The sequence below is a fragment of the Dromiciops gliroides genome, chromosome 4 (genome assembly GCF_019393635.1).
Source record: "Dromiciops gliroides isolate mDroGli1 chromosome 4, mDroGli1.pri, whole genome shotgun sequence".
NCBI lineage: Eukaryota > Metazoa > Chordata > Mammalia > Microbiotheria > Microbiotheriidae > Dromiciops > Dromiciops gliroides.
In genome coordinates, this window is record NC_057864.1 from 228,447,771 (window position 1) to 228,471,417 (window position 23,647).

The window sequence follows — 23,647 nt, forward strand, 5'->3', positions numbered from 1 at the left end:
GGATAAAGAGAGAGGGGCAAAAGAAGGAAGGACAGAGTAGAGGAGGGGACAGACAGAAGCAAATCCCTTTTGAAGAGGGATAGGATGAAAGAAGATGGATAATAGAATAAATATCATGGGGGAGGGAATAGGATGGAAGGGAAACAGGTAACAATAGTAATCATGAAAAAGAGAAAAGGGGGAAAATTGTACAAAAAATATAGCAACTCTTTGTAGAGGCTGAGTTGAGAATCAAGGGAATGTCCATCAATTGAGGAATGATGGAGGAAGCTGTGCTATATGAGTGTAGTGGAATGGTCTTGTGCTACAGGAAATGACAAACAGGATGATCCCAGAAAAACTTGGAAAGACTAATGAACATCTATGTATAGTGAAGTGAACAGAGCTTGGGAGGACATTGTGCATAGTGACAGCAGTATTGTTCAATGAGCAACTGTGAATGACTTAACTACTCTCAACAGTGCAATGATCCAAGACAATCCCAAGGAACTAATGAGGAAGCTTACTATGCACCCCTATAGAAAGAACTGATAAAAAGAACAGTTGTGGATTGTACATATATAACCTGGTTGCGATCTTGTGGAGGGGGCAGGAAAGGGAGGGAGGGAGAAAAATTTGGAACTGTAAATCTTATGAAAATGAATGTTGAAAACTACCCTTACATGTAACTGGAAAATAAAATAAATGTTTGTTGTAGAAGGCAAAAAAAAATGTTACAGCCTTTTTTCTTGTTTTCTCTCCAATTTATCCTGCCTCTGTCTTGTTTGTACACTGTTGTTCGTGTCATCTCTTGCATTAGATTGTTGCATAGGGATTGTTTTTTTGCCTTTCATTTGTATCCCCAGCACACAGCTTGATGCCTGACACATAGCAGGCACTTAATACATACTTGTTGACTTGATTAAAGAACAATTTTGCAAGATTTCCAAGTAAGCAAAGTCATCCCAAGGGCATTCAAGGTTGAATTTGGAAAGAACTACAAACAGAAAAAACAATGGGAAAAATATTTGAAACAACTTCAGCAAACTTTTTCCCATTAAGCTAATGGAATCACCATGGGTTCTAATGCCACAGTTCCAGAGCTAGATTGAATAAACTATATAAAAGATATCCATGCTGGAGTTGATACAATTGTGAAGGCATTGAGGGACTGATTTACCAGGCATCTGAGGGAGGGGAAGATGTCAAAGATGTGGGTCTAAAAATCTCAGGCCTTGGAAATATTAAAAAATGCTGACCAAGAGAATGTTACTATCTATTGACCTGTTTGCCTACTTACTCCCCCAACTGTACAGTATTTAGAGGAGGGTCATCTATATATGAATTGAGGGCATCCTTTATAACAGTATTTATTAGTAGGTAACAAGGAGGTATTTGCAATCAGTATTCAAGAATGGACCAAATCTTTACCATCTCACAATTGACTCACTGATATAGACTACATAGTATGCTTATTGTTGATTACAAAAAAGAATTTTACACACCAAAGCAAAATATCCTACAGAATCTTTTATAATGTGTTATCTTCTATTCATTTATCAAGATCATTCAGTATTCCTTTGAATACAGAAATGTTTATTTGGATATAACATCAGAAACGACCCTACTAATTTGCCTTATAAAATCACCTAGTAAAAGTAGGTAAGACAAAATAGGTAGATATGTACTCACCATAAGTGTTTACCATTGTGATGGAGGAGATCCAGTACAGAGCCCAAGTTGAGGAAGGATTCCCTGTAGATAATGAGGTCTTCCACATGCTCTTATTTGTGGGTGATTTTGTATTCGTTGTATCGAGTCAAGACATTGTAGAACTTCCTGGAAGAGGCCTGCAATCACTCAAAAGATAATTTAGCCTGTCCATTCACACAGGTAAGATTAAATGCATGAAAAATGTCTATTCTAAATTCAGCATGAATCTAAAGAGAAATATACATACTACAGTATATATATATATATATATCTGGGACAGAGTTCTGAGCTCAGAGTTGAAAAGGAGAAGAACAGGCTAGATTGTGCCCAAGGTCACACAGCTAGTAAGTGTCAAGTTTCTGAATCTGGATTTGAATTTAGGTCCTCCTGAATCCAGGGCCTGTGCTTTATACACTGCCCCACCTAGCTGCCCCAGGCTAGATTGATTTTGAGAAATTGCAGTAAGCACTTTCACTGATCCTAAGATTCCCATAATAGCAAAGGCTCATTTGTTCAGTACAAACATTTTATTGGTTTTGCTATAAGACATCAAGCTAGAGCACCTTTGCCTTCTAGAAGAACTAAAGCTATTACAGGCAAATAGGGTTAAGTGACTTGTCCAGGGTCACCCAGATAGTAAGTGTCTGAAACCAGATTTGAACTCATGAAGATGGGTCTTCCTGACTAGCTGAGTAAACTGTAAAATATAACCAACAAAGAACTTTGACAAATAGGAGTAATAGATGTAATTAAGGAATTATATGACAGAAAAGAGGGTGAAAACTGCAAAGAGGCCAGTTTAGACTTGATATCAGGAAAGACTTCCTACCAACCAGAGCTGTTCAAAAATGGAATGGACTACCCACAGACATGATGGATTTCTCTTATTGGAGGTTTTCATACAGAAGTTGGATGTCTATTTGTTGAGTATATTATGCTGAGTATTCTTTTAGTGTATAGGTTGGACTAGATGGCTATTGAGGTCCTTCCAACTCAAATTCTGTGATTCTGTGGGGTTGAATTACATTTCCATACTTTAAATCTTATTACTTTTGAAGTAATAAAACTTATTAAAAAGTCTTTGGTCCTGGACAAAATATTGAAAAATAGTTCAGTTGAAGATACTTAGGTTTCAGGAATAGAACCAAGACAGTTTAGGCAAAAGTGGATTTATATTTCTTATCTTTCTTGTTAAGGGGATATGCATTTTTATCTATTAAATTAAAAGAAGAATTTTTTGGGGGAAAGTAAGATTCATTTCAAAAAAAAGATTGCACAGCAAAAAATTAAATTAAAGAACAGATAATTTGGGAAAGAACATAAGTGATAAATATCTTAGTTAAAAACTTAGCATCTGAAATATATTAGGAAGTGGTAAAAATATTTAGGGGCAATGTCAGGTCCTCAGTAAATGAAGGGATTTTTATTCAGTCATTTTCAGTCATGTCCAACTCTTTGTGACTACTTTTATAACACAAGTATAAAGAAACATTTGAGAAACATTTTTTTGGCTTTTGTGTGTATGTGTGTGTGTGTGGGGGGGCAATGAGGGTTAAGTGACTTGCCCAGGATCACACAGCTCGTAAGAGTTAAATATCTGAGGCCAGATTTGAACTCAGGTACTCCTGAATTCAGGGCCAGTGCTTTATCCACTGCGTCACCTAGCTGCCCCATAAAGATGCATTTGAAAAAAAGTTTAATCTAATTTATAATTAATGAAATACAAATGAAGAAGACTTATAGGTACTATGTTAAATCCATTACATTTGCAGAAACACAATGTAAAGAATTAATTGTTATTTGAGGTTTTTATGCCTTGGTGCGCACTGGCCTGGGGCTCAGCAAACCGCATGGTGCTCCACCCACTGGTTGTAGCTAGGGCTCTGGCACCTCACGTCATCACCACTCGCTGATGCCTACATGGGCCTGGCAAAATTATAATGATTGGAAGCCTAGTGAGGGCAGTCATGTGACTGTCAGTGCGGCCATCCCATTGGCTGGGACTGTGTGGGGTGTTTCTAGGTTTGGGGGAGGAGAATTGGGCATTCGAGGTGGAATCTGGAAAGTGACAGGCCTTCTGTGTATTTTCAGCTGATTCCTGAGTGGTGGTATTTTTTCAGGTATTATAATTTCCCTTTCCCCATTTTATTTCCTTTCCTTTGATCCTACTGATCCTGTTTGTGGTTTTTTTTTAAAGTTCGTTCTTGTTAAAATAAATCTTGTTCTGTTTTGAGGGAGGCTGCCGGTCTCCTTCCTTGTCCCAATATTGCGGTGAGCCGCTTAGCTAGCACTCCCCAATTAAAAATTGGTCCCCACAACAAATAAAAAACAATGATAGTGACTTTGTGGAGAAACAAACATATATTTCTTGTGTAATTACACATTGGAATCATCTTGGCATCAATTATGTTACATTATATGGATTGCATGAATAATTATTTCATAGTATTAGAACTGGAAGGGACCTTTGAGATAATCTCGTTCAACACCCTTATTTTCTAGATAAAGAAACTGAAGCATAGAATTATTAAGGGAATAGAGTTAGTTCAAGAGGATGCAGAGCTACTATTTGTCTCTGGATTCTTTGGCTCCTTATTACTACCATTATCATTATTATTGCTGTTTTTCCTATACCATGTTACCTTTCTCCTCTGAGTCAGTTAATGTTATTATTGCCAATGCATTGTAAAAGTATCAGAAAGAAACAAAATGAACCATTCAAAGATATCTATAACATTTGTAGTTGCAAACAAAACAAAACCTGGAAAGAACCTAAATGTCCAAGATTTGGGAAATGATTTTACTGTGACATATTGATATAATGGAGTACTACACTGTAATTCATATAGTCATAGCTTCACATTTCTAGAACTCTAAAGAATATCAGAGGTCATTAAATTGAATCTCTTCATCTTACAGAGTAGGAAACTGAGGCAGAGGAACAAAGTGATTTATTTGCCCATTGTCCCAGAGGTAGTAGTTAATAGATCAGGGATTTGAACTTGGTTCCTTTGATTTTAAATTCAACACCCTTTCTGCAACACCACATCTAGAAAGAATCATACAAACACTTAGGTACTCTGAATCAAAGAAAGCAGAAATGGAAGACCAAGTATACATGTGGACCATGCTTATGAAAAAGAAAAATGTATACACATTTAGGGAATCAATCAGCAAGCATTTAAGCTCCCTGTTATGTGCCAGGCATTGTCCTAAGTGCTGCAAGAATGAATAGGAAATACATTAATAAGCCAACATAAGCTCTTTGTGTGTAGATAGTCATACATCTGTTATTTCTACCCAATAGAATGTAAGCTTGAGGACAGGAACAGCATTGTGTGTGTGTGTATTTGTGAGAGAGAATGTATACATATATCCCCCCAAAAGTAATAAAGTAATTTTTTTTTAGGTAGTAAGCATTTATTAAATCATATTAAATGTTAGGAGAGCATTGACCGTACTTAACAAGCATTGTAGGAAGAGTTGGTAGGCTGTATTTCCTCATGAGCAAACTGGGCTGGAAGCATTGTTATTCTCCGGGTTCTTATTCTCCATCTGTGTCTGAAAGGTAATGGTCAATCAGTCAGTAAACATTGATTAAGTGCCTATTATGTGCTAAGTGCTAGAGATACAAAAAAAGGCAAAAGACAGCCTCTGCCTTCAAGGAGTTCATAATCTAATAGGGGAGGATAATACAGAAAAAGAAAAAAGTAGGAGACAGCCATACTATATAGAGAATAATAGTGATTGCTCTGCTAACTAGGGATTTGAGTGGGCTTTTTATAGGGATCTTCAGGACATTCATCTACCCATCTTTGGGTTCCCAAGTGATGAAGCCTGTCTCCCAGAGCAACGTATGCAAAGGCTCATCCGATGTTCTGACCTTGGCCATCTTAGTAATCATAGCCTTATGCCAAGAAATAGGATAAGGATAGTCACTTATCAAGATACACAATCAAGCAAGGTTGAGATCTGTATGTAGGGAGGATAAGGGAGCCCGGATTCAGCAAATCAATTAGTAAATTTCTATAGACAATTAAAGCTGTCACAAGTAAGAGTTACAAGATGGACCTCAGGTCACAAAATGGATTCTAAGAAATATCAAAGGAAGAAAATAATGCATATTTCTACTACAGATCTGATGATATCACAAAGAAAGAGTGTAGGAAAAGAAGAGAGCAGGACAGAGCCTTTTGGGTTACCTGTGGTTAGGAGGTTGGACTTAGCTAAGTTTATAAAAGGAATCTGAGGAATGACCAGACAGCTAGAGAGAGAACCATGTTATGAAAACTCAGGGAAAAGAATGTGTCATAGGAAAGAATTTTGGTCATCAGAGTTAAATGCTGCAGAGAGATCAAGTAAATCAAATACTAAGAAAAGACCACTGAGTTTGTCAATTAAGATATCAATGGCAACTTTGAGGAGAGTAATTCTGAGTGATGAGGTTAGAACCCAGTTTTCAGGAATTCAAATGGTGATTGAGAGGAGAGTAAGTAGAAGCAATGACTGTTAAAGAGAGAAGAAAGTTGGGTAGACAACTTAGATATTACTGTTAAGGTTCTAGTGAGAGGCAAGAATGTACAAATTGTGTGCAAATGGTTTTCCATGGGAATTAGTCACTAGAGCCACGAGCTAGAACAATAAAAACCTGTTTCTAGAAAGTATGGAAAGAAGGAAGAAATTTGGAGTGATCCCCAAGGCCAGTCTGTGCTCCCAAGTTCAAGTTGGTCCCCTATCTAGAAGAGCTGAAGAAATAATGTTTTTCCATTCTTGAGTTTACTGGGGAGAGTAAATTGAACCAGTTGTAGTCCTATGTATTAATTTTAAAACATTCTAATGAGCAGTTCATAGACTTTTCCATACTGACAAAGGAGTATATAACACAAACAAGGTCAAGAAATTGACTTGCTTCAGTATGGGAAAAAAAAGAAAAGAAGAAACAGGAAGAGGTGGGGGCAGTGTTGACCTCTATCAGGAGTTTGGTGAGTATAACACCTGAGATGGGAAAAAGGACCACTGAAACACTTTGAAATAAGTAAAACAGATATGACATTGTTCCCAGAGATGGAAGGACCTAAACTATCTAAAAAAATTAGCTTTCAGTCTTCTTATGAGTGATGGTGTGAATATATGGAAGCTGTCATTTGAAAATTATTGGGGCAGCTAGGTGGCGCAGTGGATAGAGCACCGGCCCTGGAGTCAGGAGTACCTGAGTTCAAATATGGCCTCGGACACTTAACACTTAAGTAGCTGTGTGACCCTGGGCAAGTCATTTAACCCCAATTGCCTCACTAAAAAAAAAAAAAAGAAAAGAAAATTATCAGTGGACAAAAGGAGAAGAGACAAGTAGGTGACTTTGTATGTCAACTTGTTAAATAAAGAAGTTGGCTGTCTTATGCAGCATATATCTAGAACATAATGGAAAACTCACTAAGACTTGCCAAATTGGATTGATTAAAAACTATTTACTTTTAGTGATTGACATGACTACAAATGTTTCTGCCACAAGGAATCTAAAAAGCTCTGCTAAAAATTATGAAGTGCTGTGTAAGAAAGAGTATAGCTAGTATTTTCATCACTGCTGCTGAATGAAGGTAATAGTTTCTGAAGATTGAAGAGGACTTTTCTAGTGAATAGTTTGGTTAAGAAGGTGATGTCCAAAAACAGAATTTATATTTTCAGACCATGGCTTAAAATATAACAATAAGGGGTGATTTTTACTCAGTCTGGAAAAACTTGCTTAATTCCACAGGAACTATTTTATTGTTGTTTCATTTCCTTGATACTTAATACCTTGTAAGTAAAAGGCACATAGTAATATTTGCTTAATTTGTTGAGTAGGAGATTTTCCAAGGCAATTGGAGTATAATTTAATTTAATTTAATTTTGCCATTTATCTTGACCTAAAAATGGTTTCCAATGTCATTGTCTAGTGCAGTGATTTCTACTTAGTGGGTTTATGAACTTTAGGGATTTGTGATTATTGTCTAAAGGGTTTACACTAAAACTTCTTTAATGGATCCTTAAGCAATAAATAATTGTCCGGTTTTTCCTCTGTGACAAGTGTATGCATGTTCGAAGCATTATAGGTTTGTATATGCTGCGATTTTGGTGTTTGTACAGTGAATTACATAATACTCTGACCATTTCTGACTAAGTGCAGTGCATTTTCTTAACCTGCCATCAAATTGTTGCCAATCTGCCACAAGGGTTCAACATTTGAGCACAAACTGATTTCCAACATGTTGTCAAGTACATGCACATATCCTTATTTATATTTTGTACACTGAACTAGGATAGCTTCCTTGTTCCCTTTTGTTATCCTGTAATCATACCTCATCAGCTGTGTAATCAATTAATTAAGTTGTTAGAAATATGTAAGTTCTTGCAGCACAAATATCGGGCTACTTGAAAACCATGATCACTGGACACATGCTTTACAAACCATTTTGAAGTCATTATGAACTATTATAGATGTTCTGCAGAAACAAACGTTATGTTGCCTCTCATTGCAACATGTAGGCCGTTTTCCAATTTAAATTTATCCACTTATGTTACTGTTCTCTCTAATGCATTTTCAAATGAATTGATTGGCAGTAGTGCCAAGGTATTGAGAGTTTCTGTTATTGAAGCTAGTGTACCAGAGGTAAAAGAGAATAAAATCACATCTAAAGAGGTTCTTTCCTTACAGAGGTTAGTCTGTATATAAACACTATTAAAGATGAAGGCATTAATATGGCATTAAGTAAATTTGTCATTTTATACAGCACTTGTCATTAGTTGGTAGAAAAGTAACTATTTTATGTTGCTTGTTTTCATTGATTGGTTAGGTGGCTAAAAATGAAATATGAATTTCTATCTTAACAAAAAAACTTGTAAAATTTTCCTATCATTTTCTGCCACATTTATGGAACCAAGCATCTTTACTCTGTTCTTATTTTAAAACAAAACATAGAAATAAAGTCAATGTAAATCTAGTTAGATTTAAGACCAATATTGCAGATCTTTGTTCAAATAAAAAAGGACAATATTGAAATTGTTTATGTATGATTATTTTATTAAATGTCTTCTAAGTTTTAACTATTTCTTTAAAAGTGTTACTTATGCTCAACAAAATTTGTAAGGAAATTTAATATGAAGTCAAGAATATGAGTTTTTGCTAGAATACTTATTTGTTGTGGGGTTTTTTTGGTGGAGCATTGAGGGTTAAGTGACGTCCAAGGTCACACAGCTAGTGTAAATTATCTGAGGTTGGATTTGAACTCAGGTTGCCCTGAATCCAGGGCCGCTGTTTTATCCACTGCACTACCTAGCTGCCCCCTCTAGATTACTTCTGAAAATTGTTTCAGAATCTTCCACATAAAATGTTCCTAATTATTTTATAATTATATGGAATAAAATTTTATATTTTATTGTAATTATGTAATATAAATTTAATCTTGGAGCTTTGGGGGGCAAAAATTATCATCATTAGATCTTAAAAGAGTATTATGAGGGGCAGCTAGGTGGCGCAGTGGATAGAGCACCCGCCCTGGAGTCAGGAGTACCTGAGTTCAAATCCAGCCTCAGACACTTAACACTCACTAGCTATGTGACCCTGGGCAAGTCACTTAACCCCAATTGCCTCACTTAAAAAAAAAAAAGAGTATTATGAGTAGTATTTAAAATTACGCTGGGGGTTCATAACACTTTTTTTTATTGCTTATGAAAGAGGTTCAACTACTGAAATATCCCTTCAGGGATTACTTAATTCTATTGAAATTGAGCTGGTGGCAATTTGAGGGCAAACAATAGATAAAGATGTTCTTTTATGGGATGTGAATCAGGAGGTAGCATTCCCAAGTCCCTCTCAAATAGGATTCCTAAAGATATTTTAACAGGATTTGGCTCATTATAATGGGGTGTAATTTTTAGGACAATAATGCTGCATTTTGTACTTGTGATAGTATAGGAATCTTAAGATGTTAGAATTCTCCATTATTGTATCTTAGCAATAGTTCTGTGGATGATATAGGATAAAATAAGTAGTTTAGTTTTTAAAAATCTTCATTTAATTCCTTGCATGTCCATAGGACAGAAGGAATGGGTTGAATAAAAGTATAGTAAATTAAGCATATTCTCATTCATTTTATATCTGAAATCTTTGATATTGTTTCTTTTATGAAAATTTCTTTTATTACAGTTTGATTAAAATAAGGGAAAAAACCATAACCACACAGTGATCATAATATTTCATAGACTTGTATAATGCTAGAGCTGGAAAGGATTTTGGAGATTATTTATACTCACTTCTTTATTTTACATATGAATATAGTGGGGGCCAGAGAGATTAAATTTACTTTCTTATTACCGATTTGAAATTTTTTGTTTAGTCTATAGTGTAGTGAAATGGTTCTGTTGGTCTATGATTTAATTGGTTTAGGGAATTCTTGGTGAGTAAACTCCCTTGATCAATTTAGGTTGTCACCAGCTCTACAAGTCTAAGAGATTAATGAACTGATGGCCAAATAAATAACTTTACCTTGTGCATAAGTACAATATGTTGGCCTTTTTAATAGTGTGCTGCTTATTATAGGATGATGTGATGATGCCTCAGAGGGTGAGATTGCAATACAAAGCTGCCATTGAACATCCAAACAGTGTAAGTATCCTTTTTCCATGTCATGACTAACTTTTAATTAAGTGATTACTAAGATTTTTTTCAATTTAAGTTAATTTTTTTTGCAGTAATCTAAACTATGTTAACCTAGTTAATGTGTCAGTGGGAAAATTTTCATTAATTAATAACATTTATCTTATATTGACTGTAAGTACATATTTAGATGGGCTTTACTTGGATCTGAGTTGCTGTATATCAGTTGTTGGTTTAAATTGGTATAAAAGTTTCTTTGCAACCAATGTGGTAAGAAGTGGAAAAGCTAAGAAAAGATTATATAGAACAATCTATCAATAGATTGTAAATAGCATGTATAGTTTTAATTCTACTTTCTATGATTATTTATAAAACCTCTTTTATTCACCTAGATTAAATTTTGACATTAATTCCAGAAGAAATGGAGAATATCTGTAAGACTTCCCTGATTTCAAACACAGGCTTCCCTACCTTAAGAGTGACTCTAGTTGTCCAAACTCCAAATTGCCAAGGAATGAGGACTAGAGTGTGTAGGAGGAGAGGAGAGAGAGAGGCTATAATAGGAATGAGGTTAGGGTAGGGAGGCCAGAGTGGGGAAGGAAGGTGAGTAGATATTAGGTAGACATCATGTGGTATCTTGGCCCAATGGCTACCCCTGCGATTACCTGAAGTCAAAAAGCTTTTGCACATACACATTTAAAAAACAACAACAAAAACACCAGCTAGAGTAAGAAGGACAGTTGTTTACTGGGGGGAAAAAAATCTTTGTTTTCTGATCAGGGTGAAATATCAAAGTTATACTGTGAAGCAGGATGGTATAGTAGATAGAGAACTAGAGAGCTGACTTAAAAACCTGGATTCATGTCCTACAACTGACATATGCTATCTGACCCAGGTAATTTACTAAAACTATAAATTGAAGAACAGTTGCTGATATATATTGGTAGAGGGAGGTGCCAACCTGTGAGTTCCTGTAACAGAGAGGTCCTGGTTACTGGAGAGGAAGTGAGGAAAACAATGGGGAGAAGTGATCCTTCCCTTACAGAGACTAGATCAGTTTGGTAGCAGCACTTGGTGCCAGAACAAAACTCAGACAAAGAACTGAAGGACAGAAGGAAAAGGGGGAGGCAATCTGTATGTGGCTATGTGACACTCCACCGAACCTGAGGGTAGGAGCCTAGCATCCAACTGGGGCCAGTTCTATCCTCCCAGAAATCATTTAGTGTAGAATCTAATACTGGTGAATGGCAAATTACTTGGTGTGGGAAGATGCTGACATAGCTTTGAGGTCCAGCCCTAGAGAAATTGCCACCAAAGAGGAAAGAGCCAGAAAGTCAGCAATAGGAAAAAAAAAACAGAAAAGATAAAAATTACCAAAGATTTCAAGAGGAAGAAAACTCAGTTAAAGACCTTGAGCACAAGCAGATAATCCAGTAAGGAAGAATTGAGTACTAGAATACATGCATTTATCAATGTTTTTCAAGACAAGAAAAATGAATTAATACCTGAGGCAGAGGATCCTGTGGACTAGAGAGCAAAGAACCACATAAGATGTTCCTGACATTAAATATTTATTTGTTTTTGTTTTTTTTGTTTTGTTTTTGTTATTTTTTAGTGAGGCAATTGGGGTTAAGTGCCTTGCCCAGGGTCACACAGCTAGTAAATGTTAAGTGTCTGAGGCCGGATTTGGACTCAGGTACTCCGGACTCCAGGGCTGGTGCTCTATCCACTGCGCCATCTAGCTGCCCCGACATTAAATATTTAAAAGAGAAATAATAATTGTGAAAGCAGAATTTATGGTCTACAGAATTAATGTCCAGAAAAGAAAAATGTGAATCTGCAGTAGCAAATTTCACTAAAGAAACAAATGAGCATAACTGATTGGTAATGCAAATACACAGAAGTAAAGGACAATATGGAGAGAAGCAAAAAGCAATAAGATGAAAAGAAAGCTTGCTTTTCATAGAAACAAAAATACTGATCTTGAAGACAAGATGCATAGAGATGGCTTAAGAACTTTAGATTCTCCAGAAGATCATGATAAATAAAACAACCTGAACACGGTTATATAAAAAACAATACAGGAAAATGGTCCAGAACTTCTGAATACAGAAAACAGCACCAATCTAAAGAATCCAAAGATGCATATTACTTAAATTTAAGAATTTCATTTTTTTAAATGACTAGAACTATTATAAAATAAATCAAAGAGGGGGCAGCTAGGTGGCAGAATGGATAGAGCACTGGCCCTGGATTCAGGAGGACCTGAGTTCAAATTCGGCTTCAGACACTTGACTAGCTGTGTGACCCTGGGCAAGTCATTTAACCCTCATTGCCCTGCAAAAAACAAACAAGAAAACCCCAAGCAAATAAAAGAAATGAAAGAAAATTTGAACAGCACAAGACTTCTGCACCTACTGGAAGCCATAGGAGGGAACAGAATAATGTATTCTGAAGAGCACAGAAGCTAAAGATGCAGCCCAAGGTGACTTACCTTGCAAATCTGAATTAGGCATAAATGAAAAAATATGCATAATGATTTTAAAAAGAGGTATTTGAAACATTACTAGAAAGAAAACCAGACCTGAAGAAATTATTTACTTCTCAAACATCAAAACAGAGAAATATAAGAAGGATAAGCAAATATAGCAACCAAGAAAAGCAAAGGAGCAAAAGAAAAACAGAAATCTCTAAGTGTATACAAGGAGACAAGAGTGAAAACAGACGTCAAATAGACATGAAGGTGGGGAAGCATCATGGCCTCATGATAGATAAATTGGTATTTTTTGTGGTATTAAATTACAGAATGGGAGGGTGCACTAAGGAGGGTGGAGGAAAGGAAGGTGATAGAGGTGAATATGTAATATACTCTAATAGCCCAAGGCTTATTTAAGGCTTATTTGAAGAAGTCCAAAAGCAGTATAGCTGGTAGGAAATGGGGAGCAGAATGCTGGTCCCCCTCCCAAGTACCCTTGGCTTTGCCCTCCATTCAGACAGTTTGATCAGAGGGAATTAAGGGTACTGATAAAATTTGAAGACCAAGACCAATTTCAAGTCTGTCAGTCAATAAAAATTTATCAAATGCCTCTTATATGCCAGGTACTATGCTAAGTACTGGGGATATAAAGAAAAGTAAAAGACAACTCCTGCTCTTATGGGGTTTACAGTCTAATGAGGGAATCAACATGCAAATAACTATGTGCAGACAAACTATATAGAGTGAGTTGGAAATAATCAATAGGAAAGGCACTAAAATTAAGAAGGATTTGGAAAGGCTTCTTTAGGATATGGGATTTTAGCTGGGACTTGAAGGAAGCCAGAGTAGTCAGGTGGCAGAAATGAAGTGGGACAATATTATATACATGGGAAACAGCTAATGAAAATACTCACAGTTGGGAGATTAAATGTCTTATTTGAGGAACTGCAAGAAGGCCAGTGTCACTGACAAAGAGTAAGTAGGAGGTATAAGACTATTGGAAAGATTTGCAGAGCAAGTTATGAAGAGCTTTGAATGTCATATTTGATCTTGAAGGTGATTGGGAGCTAGAAGAGTTTATTGAGTAGGGGAATGACATCATCAGACTTGCGCTTTAGGAAGGTCTCTGATGGTTGATGCACTAGACTAGAGTGGGATTTGTGGTAGGAAGACCAATGAGCGGGCTGTGACCAGGCACAAGGTAATAAGGGCTTGTTTCAAGGTAGTAGCAGTGTCAGAGGAGAAAAGAGAGCGTCATATGTGAGAGGTGTAGTGAAATCTAGTGAAATCTAGTTTTTACAACAGATTGGATATGGAATAACAGAGTGAGAAGTTGAGGATGGCACCTACTTTGAGAGCTTCAGAGAATGGGAGCATGGTGATATTACGATGCATTCAGTATTGGACATGTTGAGTTTAAGATTAAGATAGGGTGAGGCACTTATGTGGCTCAGTGGATAAAGCACTGGTCCTGGATTCAGGAGGACCTGAGTTCAAATCTGACCTCAGATACTAGATGCTTACTAGCTGTGTGACCCTGGGCAGGTCACTTAACCTTCATTGCCCCCCCGCAAAAAGAAGATTAAGATAGGACATCCATTTTGAGATATCTAATAGGCAGTTGGAGATGCAAAAGTGAAGATCAGGAGAAAGGTTAGGGCTAAATAAGTAGATATGAGAATCATCAGCATGAAGGTGTTAATTGAATCCATGGGAGCTGAATTGATCACTAAGTGAAATGGTATAGAACGAAAAGAGAAGAGAAACCAAGATAGAGCCTAGATGATGATCCAGCAATGGAGACTAAGAAGTCTGATAGGTAAGATAAGAACTAGGAAAGAGTAGTGTCACAAAAACCTTAGAGAAAAGAGCATCAAGGAGAAAAGGATGAGAAGTCAAGAAGGATGTGGATTGAGAAAAGGCCATTTTATTTGTCAATGAAGAGATCATTGGTAGCTTGAGAGAACAGTTTCAGTTGAATGATTAAGTTGGAATCTAAACTGGAAGATTTAAGAGACTGAGAGGAAAAGAAATGGAAGCATTTATTGCAGATGGCCTTTTTGAGGACTTTTTTCTTTTTTTTTTTTTTAGAGTGAGGCAATTGGGGTTAAGCGACTTGCCCAGGGTCACACAGCTAGTAAGTGTGTTAAGTGTCTGAGGCTGGATTTGAACTCAGGTACTCCTGACTCCAAGGCTGGTGCTCTATCCACTACGCCATCTAGCTGGCCCCTTGAGGACTTTTGCCACAAAAGGGAGGCGATACCTAGGATGATAGATAGTGGGGATGGATGGATCAAGTGAAAGTTTTTCGAGGATGGAGGAGACATAGGTGTGTTTATAGGTACTAGTGAAGCAGCCAGGAGATGGGGAAAGATTTAAAAGACAGTGGGGATGTTAAAGGGAGTGATCTCTTGGAAAAGAAGGAATGGTATGGAATCACTTACATATACAGAGGAGTATGCCTGGCAAGGAGCAGCTTTTCTTCATGTGAGATAGAGGTGAAGGAGATAGTGGCAGAAGGTACTGTGAGATGAGAAGGAATGGACAAGTGGGAACTCTCAGTGAAAAGAAGGAACTTTGGGAGCAGCTAAGTGGTGCAGTGGATAAAGCCCCGGCCCTGGATTCAGGAGGACCTGAGTTCAAATCCAACCTCAGACACTTGACACTTACTAGCTGTGTGACCCTGGACAAGTCACTTAACCCTCATTGCCCCACCAAAAAACAAAAAACTAAAACAAAACAAAAAGAAGGAACTTCATTTTTCAACAATAATAAACAGATCTATCCTAGGGGAAAAAAAAGAATGAATAGAAAATTACTTAGAATCATGAACATTGAAGATATGCCAACTTTTTGTTATATCAGTGGTACTTAGAGCTGAGATTTTTTTAACATTCTTTTAGGTATTCATGGGATAAACTATTGAATGTTTTTGGAAGGGGAATAGAAAAATATAACTCTTCAAGTTCATTAATTTGGAAATATCACTTTATGTGTGACAGCTTTTATTATGGTAAAGACTTCATAATACCTTCATATCTCAAGTATACACATTAATTAGTTGTTATCTTGGATAATAAGAACTAAAGTGCTTTAAATTTTGCAAAGCATTCTACATGTACTGTGTCATTTGATCTTGTAACTATAATATATTGATGTTTGGGGAAGTTCATTTGAGGATCTGGTAAAAATGGACTCTTTTCTTCTGTAGACATAACTTTTTTTTTAATGCACTTGAAATCTTACCACTTGGAAAGCAAAGTGGCAAGAATCCTATATTCCATACAAGAGAGTAACCACATTTAAAAATTATGTTAATAAAAAGCCATTTAAAAGTGCATACATTTTGGGGTAGCTAGGTGGCACAATGGATAAAGCACCAGCCCTGGATTCAGCAGGACCTGAGTTCAAATCTAACCTCAGACAATTGACATTTACTAGCTTTGTGACCCTGGGCAAATCACTTAACTCTCATTGCCCCCCCCCAGAGTGCATACATTTAAATGGTTTATTAATAAATGATTCATAAATAATCACTATTAGTGAACCATAAAATTCAGAACTGCTGCATTTTTTATGTTATGACATCAAGCAGAGAAATATTACAAAACTTTGGAAAGCTGAAGAATACTTCTTTATACTGATTTTAATTCAAAATATTTTGCTATCTGTGTACGATTTAGTATACACAAACTATGTATTTTCTTTTGTTTATTTCCATTTAAAATATAGATCATAGGATGCCAAGTGAAGAGAGAACCCCCAAACTCAACTGAACGCTATACTCATTGGATCAATAATCTAACATCTAAACAACTTATCACTCAGGTATTTAGCATTTTATCTTTTTTAGTTTATATGCAGGCAGTCCTTAGTATTAGATGCAGTGTCCTAGAAACTGCCATAAAATGCATTGCTTGAGGTGATACCCTAGCTGTATCATAATTCTATATATGCTTTAAAGAGTTGAGGGGGTAGAAGTGTTGAGAAGGTGGCACTGTCTGGTGGAAGTGACTCCTTTACTTTGAAATTTAAAGGTCTATAGGAGGTGGTGAAATTCTCATCTTTTGCTACTTCAAATGTTTCTTTTTTGTTCTTTTAACACAAAGAAGTGAAGGGCAGGACACAAGGTATTATGATGGAGAGAGAGCTAGTTGAGGAGACTGTTTTTTGTGTATTCAGACATGACCAGAAGCCAGTGACAGCAGTTAAAGCCAGTGGAAATCTATGAACAAGCATGTTTAAATACCTACTATGTGCTAGGCACTGATAGATATTAGGGATACAAATACAAAATATGAAAAAATCCCTGCTCTGAAAGAGCTAATATTCTATTGGTAGAGACAGGATATAAACATACATACATACTTACACATACACACACACACACACACACACACACACACACACACACACACATATATATGTGTATATATATATATACATATGAGGAGCAAATATGTACAGAATAAATAGAAATTAGTTAAATACAAGGAAAACAATTACATATTGCGGTGGGGAATGGGGGTAGGGAGGGTCCAAAAAGGCATTATGTAGAGAAGGTGTTGTTTGAGCTGGGGTTTTGAAATAAGTGAGGGATTTTGTGAGGCAGAAATGAACAAGGGCATTCAAGGCATAGGGGATGTCAAATGCAAATGGATGGAGACAGGAAAAGCAGATTTTTATTAGCCATTGTTGAATGAACACAGTATCCATAAATGGGGAAATTTTACAGTTTAGTTCTTTCTCTAATCTATATTTACCCAGGTATGGACCTGGACATAAACAATAGTATGATATAGAAATGCCAAAAATCATCCTTATCTAGGTTTTACTTTGTTTTACAATAACTATGGTATTTTATTTTTTGTTTTTGTTTTTTAATTTTAATTTAATTAATTTTAATTTTTAATTTTTTAAAATTATGTTAAGATAATTGAGTTCCAAATTTTTCTCTCACCCTCCCTTCCCTCCCCATCCTGAGGCCAGCAAGCAGCTTGATATAGGTTATACATTACTCTCATATTAAACATATTTCCACATTAATCAGAACAAAAGGGGGAAAAACGTGAGAAAGAATAAACAAGAACAATAATAAAAAAGCAACAACAAAAGCGAAAATAGTATGCTTCAGTCTGAATTCAGATTCCATAGTTCTTTTTCTGAACGTGGAGAGCATTTTCCACTATAAGTCTTTTGGCATTATCTTGGATCACTGTATTGCTGAGAAGAATTAAGTCTGTCACAGTTAATCATCACACAATGTTGTTGATACTGTGTACAATGTTCTCCTGGTTCTTCTCATTTCACTCAGCATCAGTTCATGTAAGTTTTTCCAGGTTTTTCTGAAATCCATCTGCTTATCATTTCTTACAGCACAATAGTATTCCATTATATACATATACCACAACTTGTTTAGCCCATTCCCCAATTGATGGACATCACTTCAATTTCCAGTTCTTTGCTACCACAAAAAGAGCAGCTATAAATATTTTTGTATACGTGGATCCTTTTCCCTTTTTTATGTTCTCTTTGGGATATAGACCTGGTAGTGATATTGCTGGATCAAACAAAGGGTATGCACAGTTTTAAAGTCTTTTGGGCATGGTTCCAAATTGTTCTTCAGAATGGTTGGATCAGTTCCCAGATCCACCAGCAGTGCATTAGTGTTCCAATTTTCCCTTATCTTCTCCAATATTTATCATTTTCCTTTTTTGTCATATTAGCCAAATGGATAGGTGTGAGGTGGTACCTCGGAGTAGTTTTAATTTGCATTTCTCTAACCAGTAGTGATTGAAAACATTTTTTCATATGACTGTAGATAGTTTTAATTGCATCATCTGAAAACTGCCTGTTCATATCCTTTGACCATTTCTCAATTGAGGAATGACTTATATTCTTTTATTATTTTTTTTATTTAAAAATTTCTTTTCTTTCTTTTCTTTTCTTTTCTTTTTTGCGTGGGGCAATGGGGGTTAAGTGACTTGCCCAGGGTCACACAGCTAGTGTTAAGTGTCTGAGGCTGGATTTGAACTCAAGTCCTCCTGAATCCAGGGCCAGTGCTTTATCCACTGTGTCACCTAGCTGCCCCCAAAAAATTTTTTAAATTTTTTTGTTTTTTTATGACTTGTATTCTTATATATTTGATACAGTTCTCTATGTATTTTAGATATGAGGCCTTTATCAGAAACATTCTCTGTAAAAATTGTTTCCCAGCTTTCTGCTTTCCTTCTAATCTTGTTTGCATTGGCTTTGTTTGTGTAGTCAAAATAATCCACTCTGTATTTCATAATGTTCTCTATCTCATCTTTGGTCATAAATTCTTCCCTTCTCCATAGTTCTGACAAGTAAACTATTCTTTCCTTTTCTAATTTGCCTATGGTATCACCCTTTATGTCTAGATCTTGTGCCCATTTTGACTTTACTTTGGTGTATGGTGTAAGATGTTGGTCTATGCCTAGTTTCTGCCATTGTATTTTCTGGTTTTCCCAGCAGTTTTTCTCAAATAGTGAGTTCTTATCCCAGGGGCTTAGAGTCTTTGGTTTATCAAACAGGAGATTGCTATATTCATTTACTGCTGTGTTTTGTATACTTAACCTATTCCACTGATTCCCCTCTATTTCTTAGCCAGTACCAAATAGTTTTGATGATTGCTGCTTTATAATATAGTTTTAGATCTGGTACACCTTGGCCACCTTTCTCTGTTTTTTCCCCCATTAATTCCCTTGATATTTTTGACCTTTTGTTCTTCCATATGAATTTTATTATTGTTTTTTCTGGCTCTGTGAAATAATTCTTTGGTAGTTTAGTATGGCACTCTGAATAAGTAAATTAATTTGGGTAGAATTGTCATTTTTATCATATTAGCACAGATTACCCATGAACTAGTTATATTTTCCCATTTCTTTAGGTATGATTTTATTTGTGTGAAAAATGTTTTATAATTGTGTTCATATAGTTCCTGGATTTGCCTTGGCAGTTAGACTCCCAAGTATTTTATATTGTCTACAGTTAATTTAAATGGAATTTTTCTTTCTATCTCTTGCTGCTGTGCTTTGTTGGTTATATACAGAAATGCTGATGATTTATGTGGGTTTATTTTATATCCTGCAATTTTGCTAAAGTTGTTAATTGTTTTAAGTAGTTTTTTGTTGATTCTTTAGGTTTCTGTAAGTATACCATCATATCATCTGCAAAGAGTACAAAAAGTTTTTATTCTTCCTTGCATATTCTAATTCCTTTAATTTCTTCTTCTCTAACACTTCTAGTACAATAATAGTGTGATAATGGACATCCTTGTTTCACCCCTGATCATACTGGGAATGCCTCTAGCTTATCCCCATTGCATATAATGCTTGCTGATGGTTTAAGATAAATACTGTTTATCATCTTAAGGAAAGCTCCATTTATTCCTATGCTCTCTAGTGCTTTTATAGAAATGGGTGCTGTATTTTGTCGAAAGCTTTCACTGCATCTATTGAGATAATAATATAATTTTGGTTAGTTTTGTTATTGATGTGATTGATTATGTTCATAGTTTTCCTCCTAATATTGAACCAGCTCTTCATTCCTGGTATAAATTCCACTTGGTCACAGTGTATTATCCTGGTGATAAATTGTTGTAATCTCTTTGCTAATATTCTGTTTAGAATTTTTGCATCAATATCCTTTAGGGAAATTGGTCTATAAATTTCTTTCTCTGTTTTTGTTCTTCCTGGTTTAGGTATCAGCACCATATTTGTCTCATAGAAGGAATTTGGTAGGATTCCTTCTTCACCTATTTGGAAAAATAGTTTGTATAACATTGGTAATTACTTGTTCTTTAAATGTTTGGTAGAATTCACTTGTAAACCCTTCTGGTCCTGGAGAGTTTTTCATAGGGAATTAATTGATGGCTTGTTCAATTTTTTTTCTAAAATGGGCTTATTTAAGAATTTTATTTCCTCTTCTGTTAATCTGGGAAGTTTATATATTTATATATTTTGTAAACATTCATCCATTTAATTTCTTTTTTAAATCAAATTAACCAAAGGTTTATCTGTTTTATTGTTGTTGTTTTTTCATAGAATCAGCTCTTAGTTTTATTTATTAATTCTATAGTTTTCTTTCAATTTTATTAATCTCCATTAATTCCCAGGATTTCCAATTCGGTATTTAATTGGGAATTTTTAATTTGTTTTTTTTCCTAGCTTTTTTAGTTGCATGCCCAATTTAGTTGCATGGCCTCTTTCTCTATTTTATTCATGTATGCATTTAGAGATATAAAATTTCCCCTAAGAACTGCTTTGGCTGCATCCCGTAAGTTTTGGTATGTTGTCTTATTATTGTCATTCTTTTGGATGAAGTTATTGATTGTTTCTATGATTTATTGTTTGACCCACTCATTCTTTAGGATAAGGGCATTTTATTTTTTGGAGTTGATCTGTGATTTTATAGGTAAGAGGCTCCTGGTGAGCCCAGGTAAGAAATCCAAAACATTCCAACTGGAATTAGAGATTTACCCACTCTGGCAAAAGTAGAAAGAATTATCTCTTGACTCCCTTACCCAATCCAGGAATCCATAGAGGGACCCTCAGAGTCCTGCAGAAATTCAGGAATGGACAAGCCAGGGTAGATTGAGGAATGAGCATAAAAGTTAGAACCCAGGTGGCCCCTGAAGGCCTTGAACTTCTTTGCCTGAACTTAAACCCACCCCAGTCCTTCTTCAAAGCCCATGGCTCCAGGAACCTAGCCAGAGAGAAGAATTATGGTTTGTTTCACCTGAGTAGAAGCACTCTATGCTTGAACCTGTGACCTGCCTTAATTAGTAACCAAGTTCAACCTAACCAGAGCTTTGCCTAAGCCAGTGGCTGTAGGAGCCCAGCAAGAGGCATGTGGAGCAGGTCCAACAAGATACTAATGGCCCTAGCCTAGCTGTAGGAGAAAAGTCTGTGGCAAAATCCAGCCTGAACAGTCTCTGAAGCCTGTGGTAGGAACCCAGCACTGGAAGAAGCCCTGAGCCCAGCAGCAGAAGGAAAGGACCCCAGGAAGAAATCCTGGAATCCTGTAACAGTGACTCCCCCAGGCAGAGGCCAGCAACAGAGCAGTCCTTATATTCTGGACCAGGCCAACCTTGCCCATACCTCTCATTTTCAGGGTTTGACACAAACTTAGACTCCTCAAACTAGATGCTTAGGTAGATGACATGAACAAAACCAAGGAAAAAACTGAACACCATGAGGAAATACCTTAATTTGAAAGATACCCAAGGGATAAACCCTGGATAGCAGTCCTACAAGAAGTCCTAGTAAAACCTCAGAGAAGAAATGTCCTGGCTACAGAGACTCCAGAAATAGCTAGAAGAAATGAAATGAGAAATGCAGAATGGAAAAAAAACCCTAATATTGGTAAGGAAAATTGATAACTTAGAACAAAGTATATAAAAGTTTAATTTGACTAAGCTCTGATTTAGAGAATTACATGCACTGCCACTCTATGCAGGGCAAGCTGCTTGCTCCCTCCTCACCGTGGGATGCAGGTGGCAGTGAGAGCTGAGTTCTGTTGCTTGTTGCAACAGAATGGTGGGGTGAAGGCAGGGGAGTTGTTGGCTGATAGCAGCAGCAAGACAATTGCTTAGTGGACTTCAGAGCATAAGCCTTTGAGTACTGTTATGCAAGATAGGGACTAATAGGGAGAGGATGCTGAGTGTGTGTTAGGAATTAGCCTTCTCTGCTGTTAATTCTTTGAGTTAGGTTTCTTTGTGTCTTAACCTATGGAGACAACTCCAATTCTTTATCTTTTCATTTTTATTTAGGACAAGTTTGAATGATTGTAAGAACTGGAAAATTTTTCTAGTCTTCTGTCTTGTTGATCATGTCAGCCCCATGCTCTGACTTTCCTCCTGCAGAGTCTTATAGGGTATATGAGTCTGTGGCCTTTTGCCTGTCTTAGTCTTCAGACCATTATGGTCAGTTCTCTTCCATTTTGCATGCAGCCCAGGCTGTTCTGGGGGTAGAAGTCGCTGTAGTTTCTTGTCGGTTTTCTTGATCATTATTTGGTCTGGTATGAATTATGGGTTTTTGCTGCAGTAGGTATGTGGAGTGTAGGTAGTCTGCCTCCCTTTAATTCAAGGGGCTTATTACTTTTTTTTTTTTAGTGGGGCAATTGGGGTTAAGTGACTTGCCTAGGGTCACACAGCTAGTAAGTGTTAAGTGTCTGAGACTGGATTTGAACTCAGGTCCTCCTGATGCCAGGGCTGGTGCTCTATTCACTGTGCCACCTAGCTGCCCCTTGCTTATTACTTTTTAATAGGGTGAGATAACACATAAAGAGCTGGGGTATCCAGGGAGTGGTGAAGTTATCCAGAGCAGATTCTGGAGATCTAGTTGGGAGCGTGTGAGTAAAGTAAGACCCTGAATAATACCACTGTTTAATTGGCTCATTTCTCCATGTAAATAAATTTATTACTCTGGACTTATATGATTTAATTCAGATAAGTTACTGTTTTTCAAATGAATTTGCTCCCTCTGCTTTAGACGTAGTGTAATATTACTATGTCATTATTAGGAATAAACATTTAAAATATTTTTAGACTTTTGTCCATTTATAGTGAATTTGAGAGGACAAATTTGAGACAAGGGACAAGAAGATAGATATCATGTTCCATTGTGTCCATACAGCATATCCTGAGCTAATATGGTGACCAGAATGGAGTGAGCTTAATCTAGAAAAGCAGTTATAGGTCTAGATGAGTATATACCTGTTATCAGTTTAACCTTCATAAAACATCATATTCTTAATGTCTCTGCTCTGCCCAAGAGCCTTTTATTTATTTAATCTGATGTATTTACCTGTCAATAGTCTTTAAT

The 23,647-nt window shown here is 36.3% G+C and overlaps 1 protein-coding gene across 4 annotated transcripts in view; it reads left to right on the forward strand.

The window, feature by feature from the left end:
• B3GNTL1 (UDP-GlcNAc:betaGal beta-1,3-N-acetylglucosaminyltransferase like 1) overlaps positions 1-23,647 on the forward strand; it is a 98,797-nt gene that overhangs the window by 16,133 nt on the left and 59,017 nt on the right. For 3 of the 4 annotated variants that reach the window (XM_044001678.1, XM_044001679.1, XM_044001680.1), the window contains 2 exons: positions 10,268-10,333; positions 16,533-16,628. In XM_044001678.1, coding sequence (XP_043857613.1) covers positions 10,268-10,333; positions 16,533-16,628 — 162 coding nt within the window. Of the gene's footprint in view, positions 1-10,267; positions 10,334-16,532; positions 16,629-23,647 lie in introns of those variants that run through there. The other variant, XM_044001681.1, reaches the window with a different exon arrangement.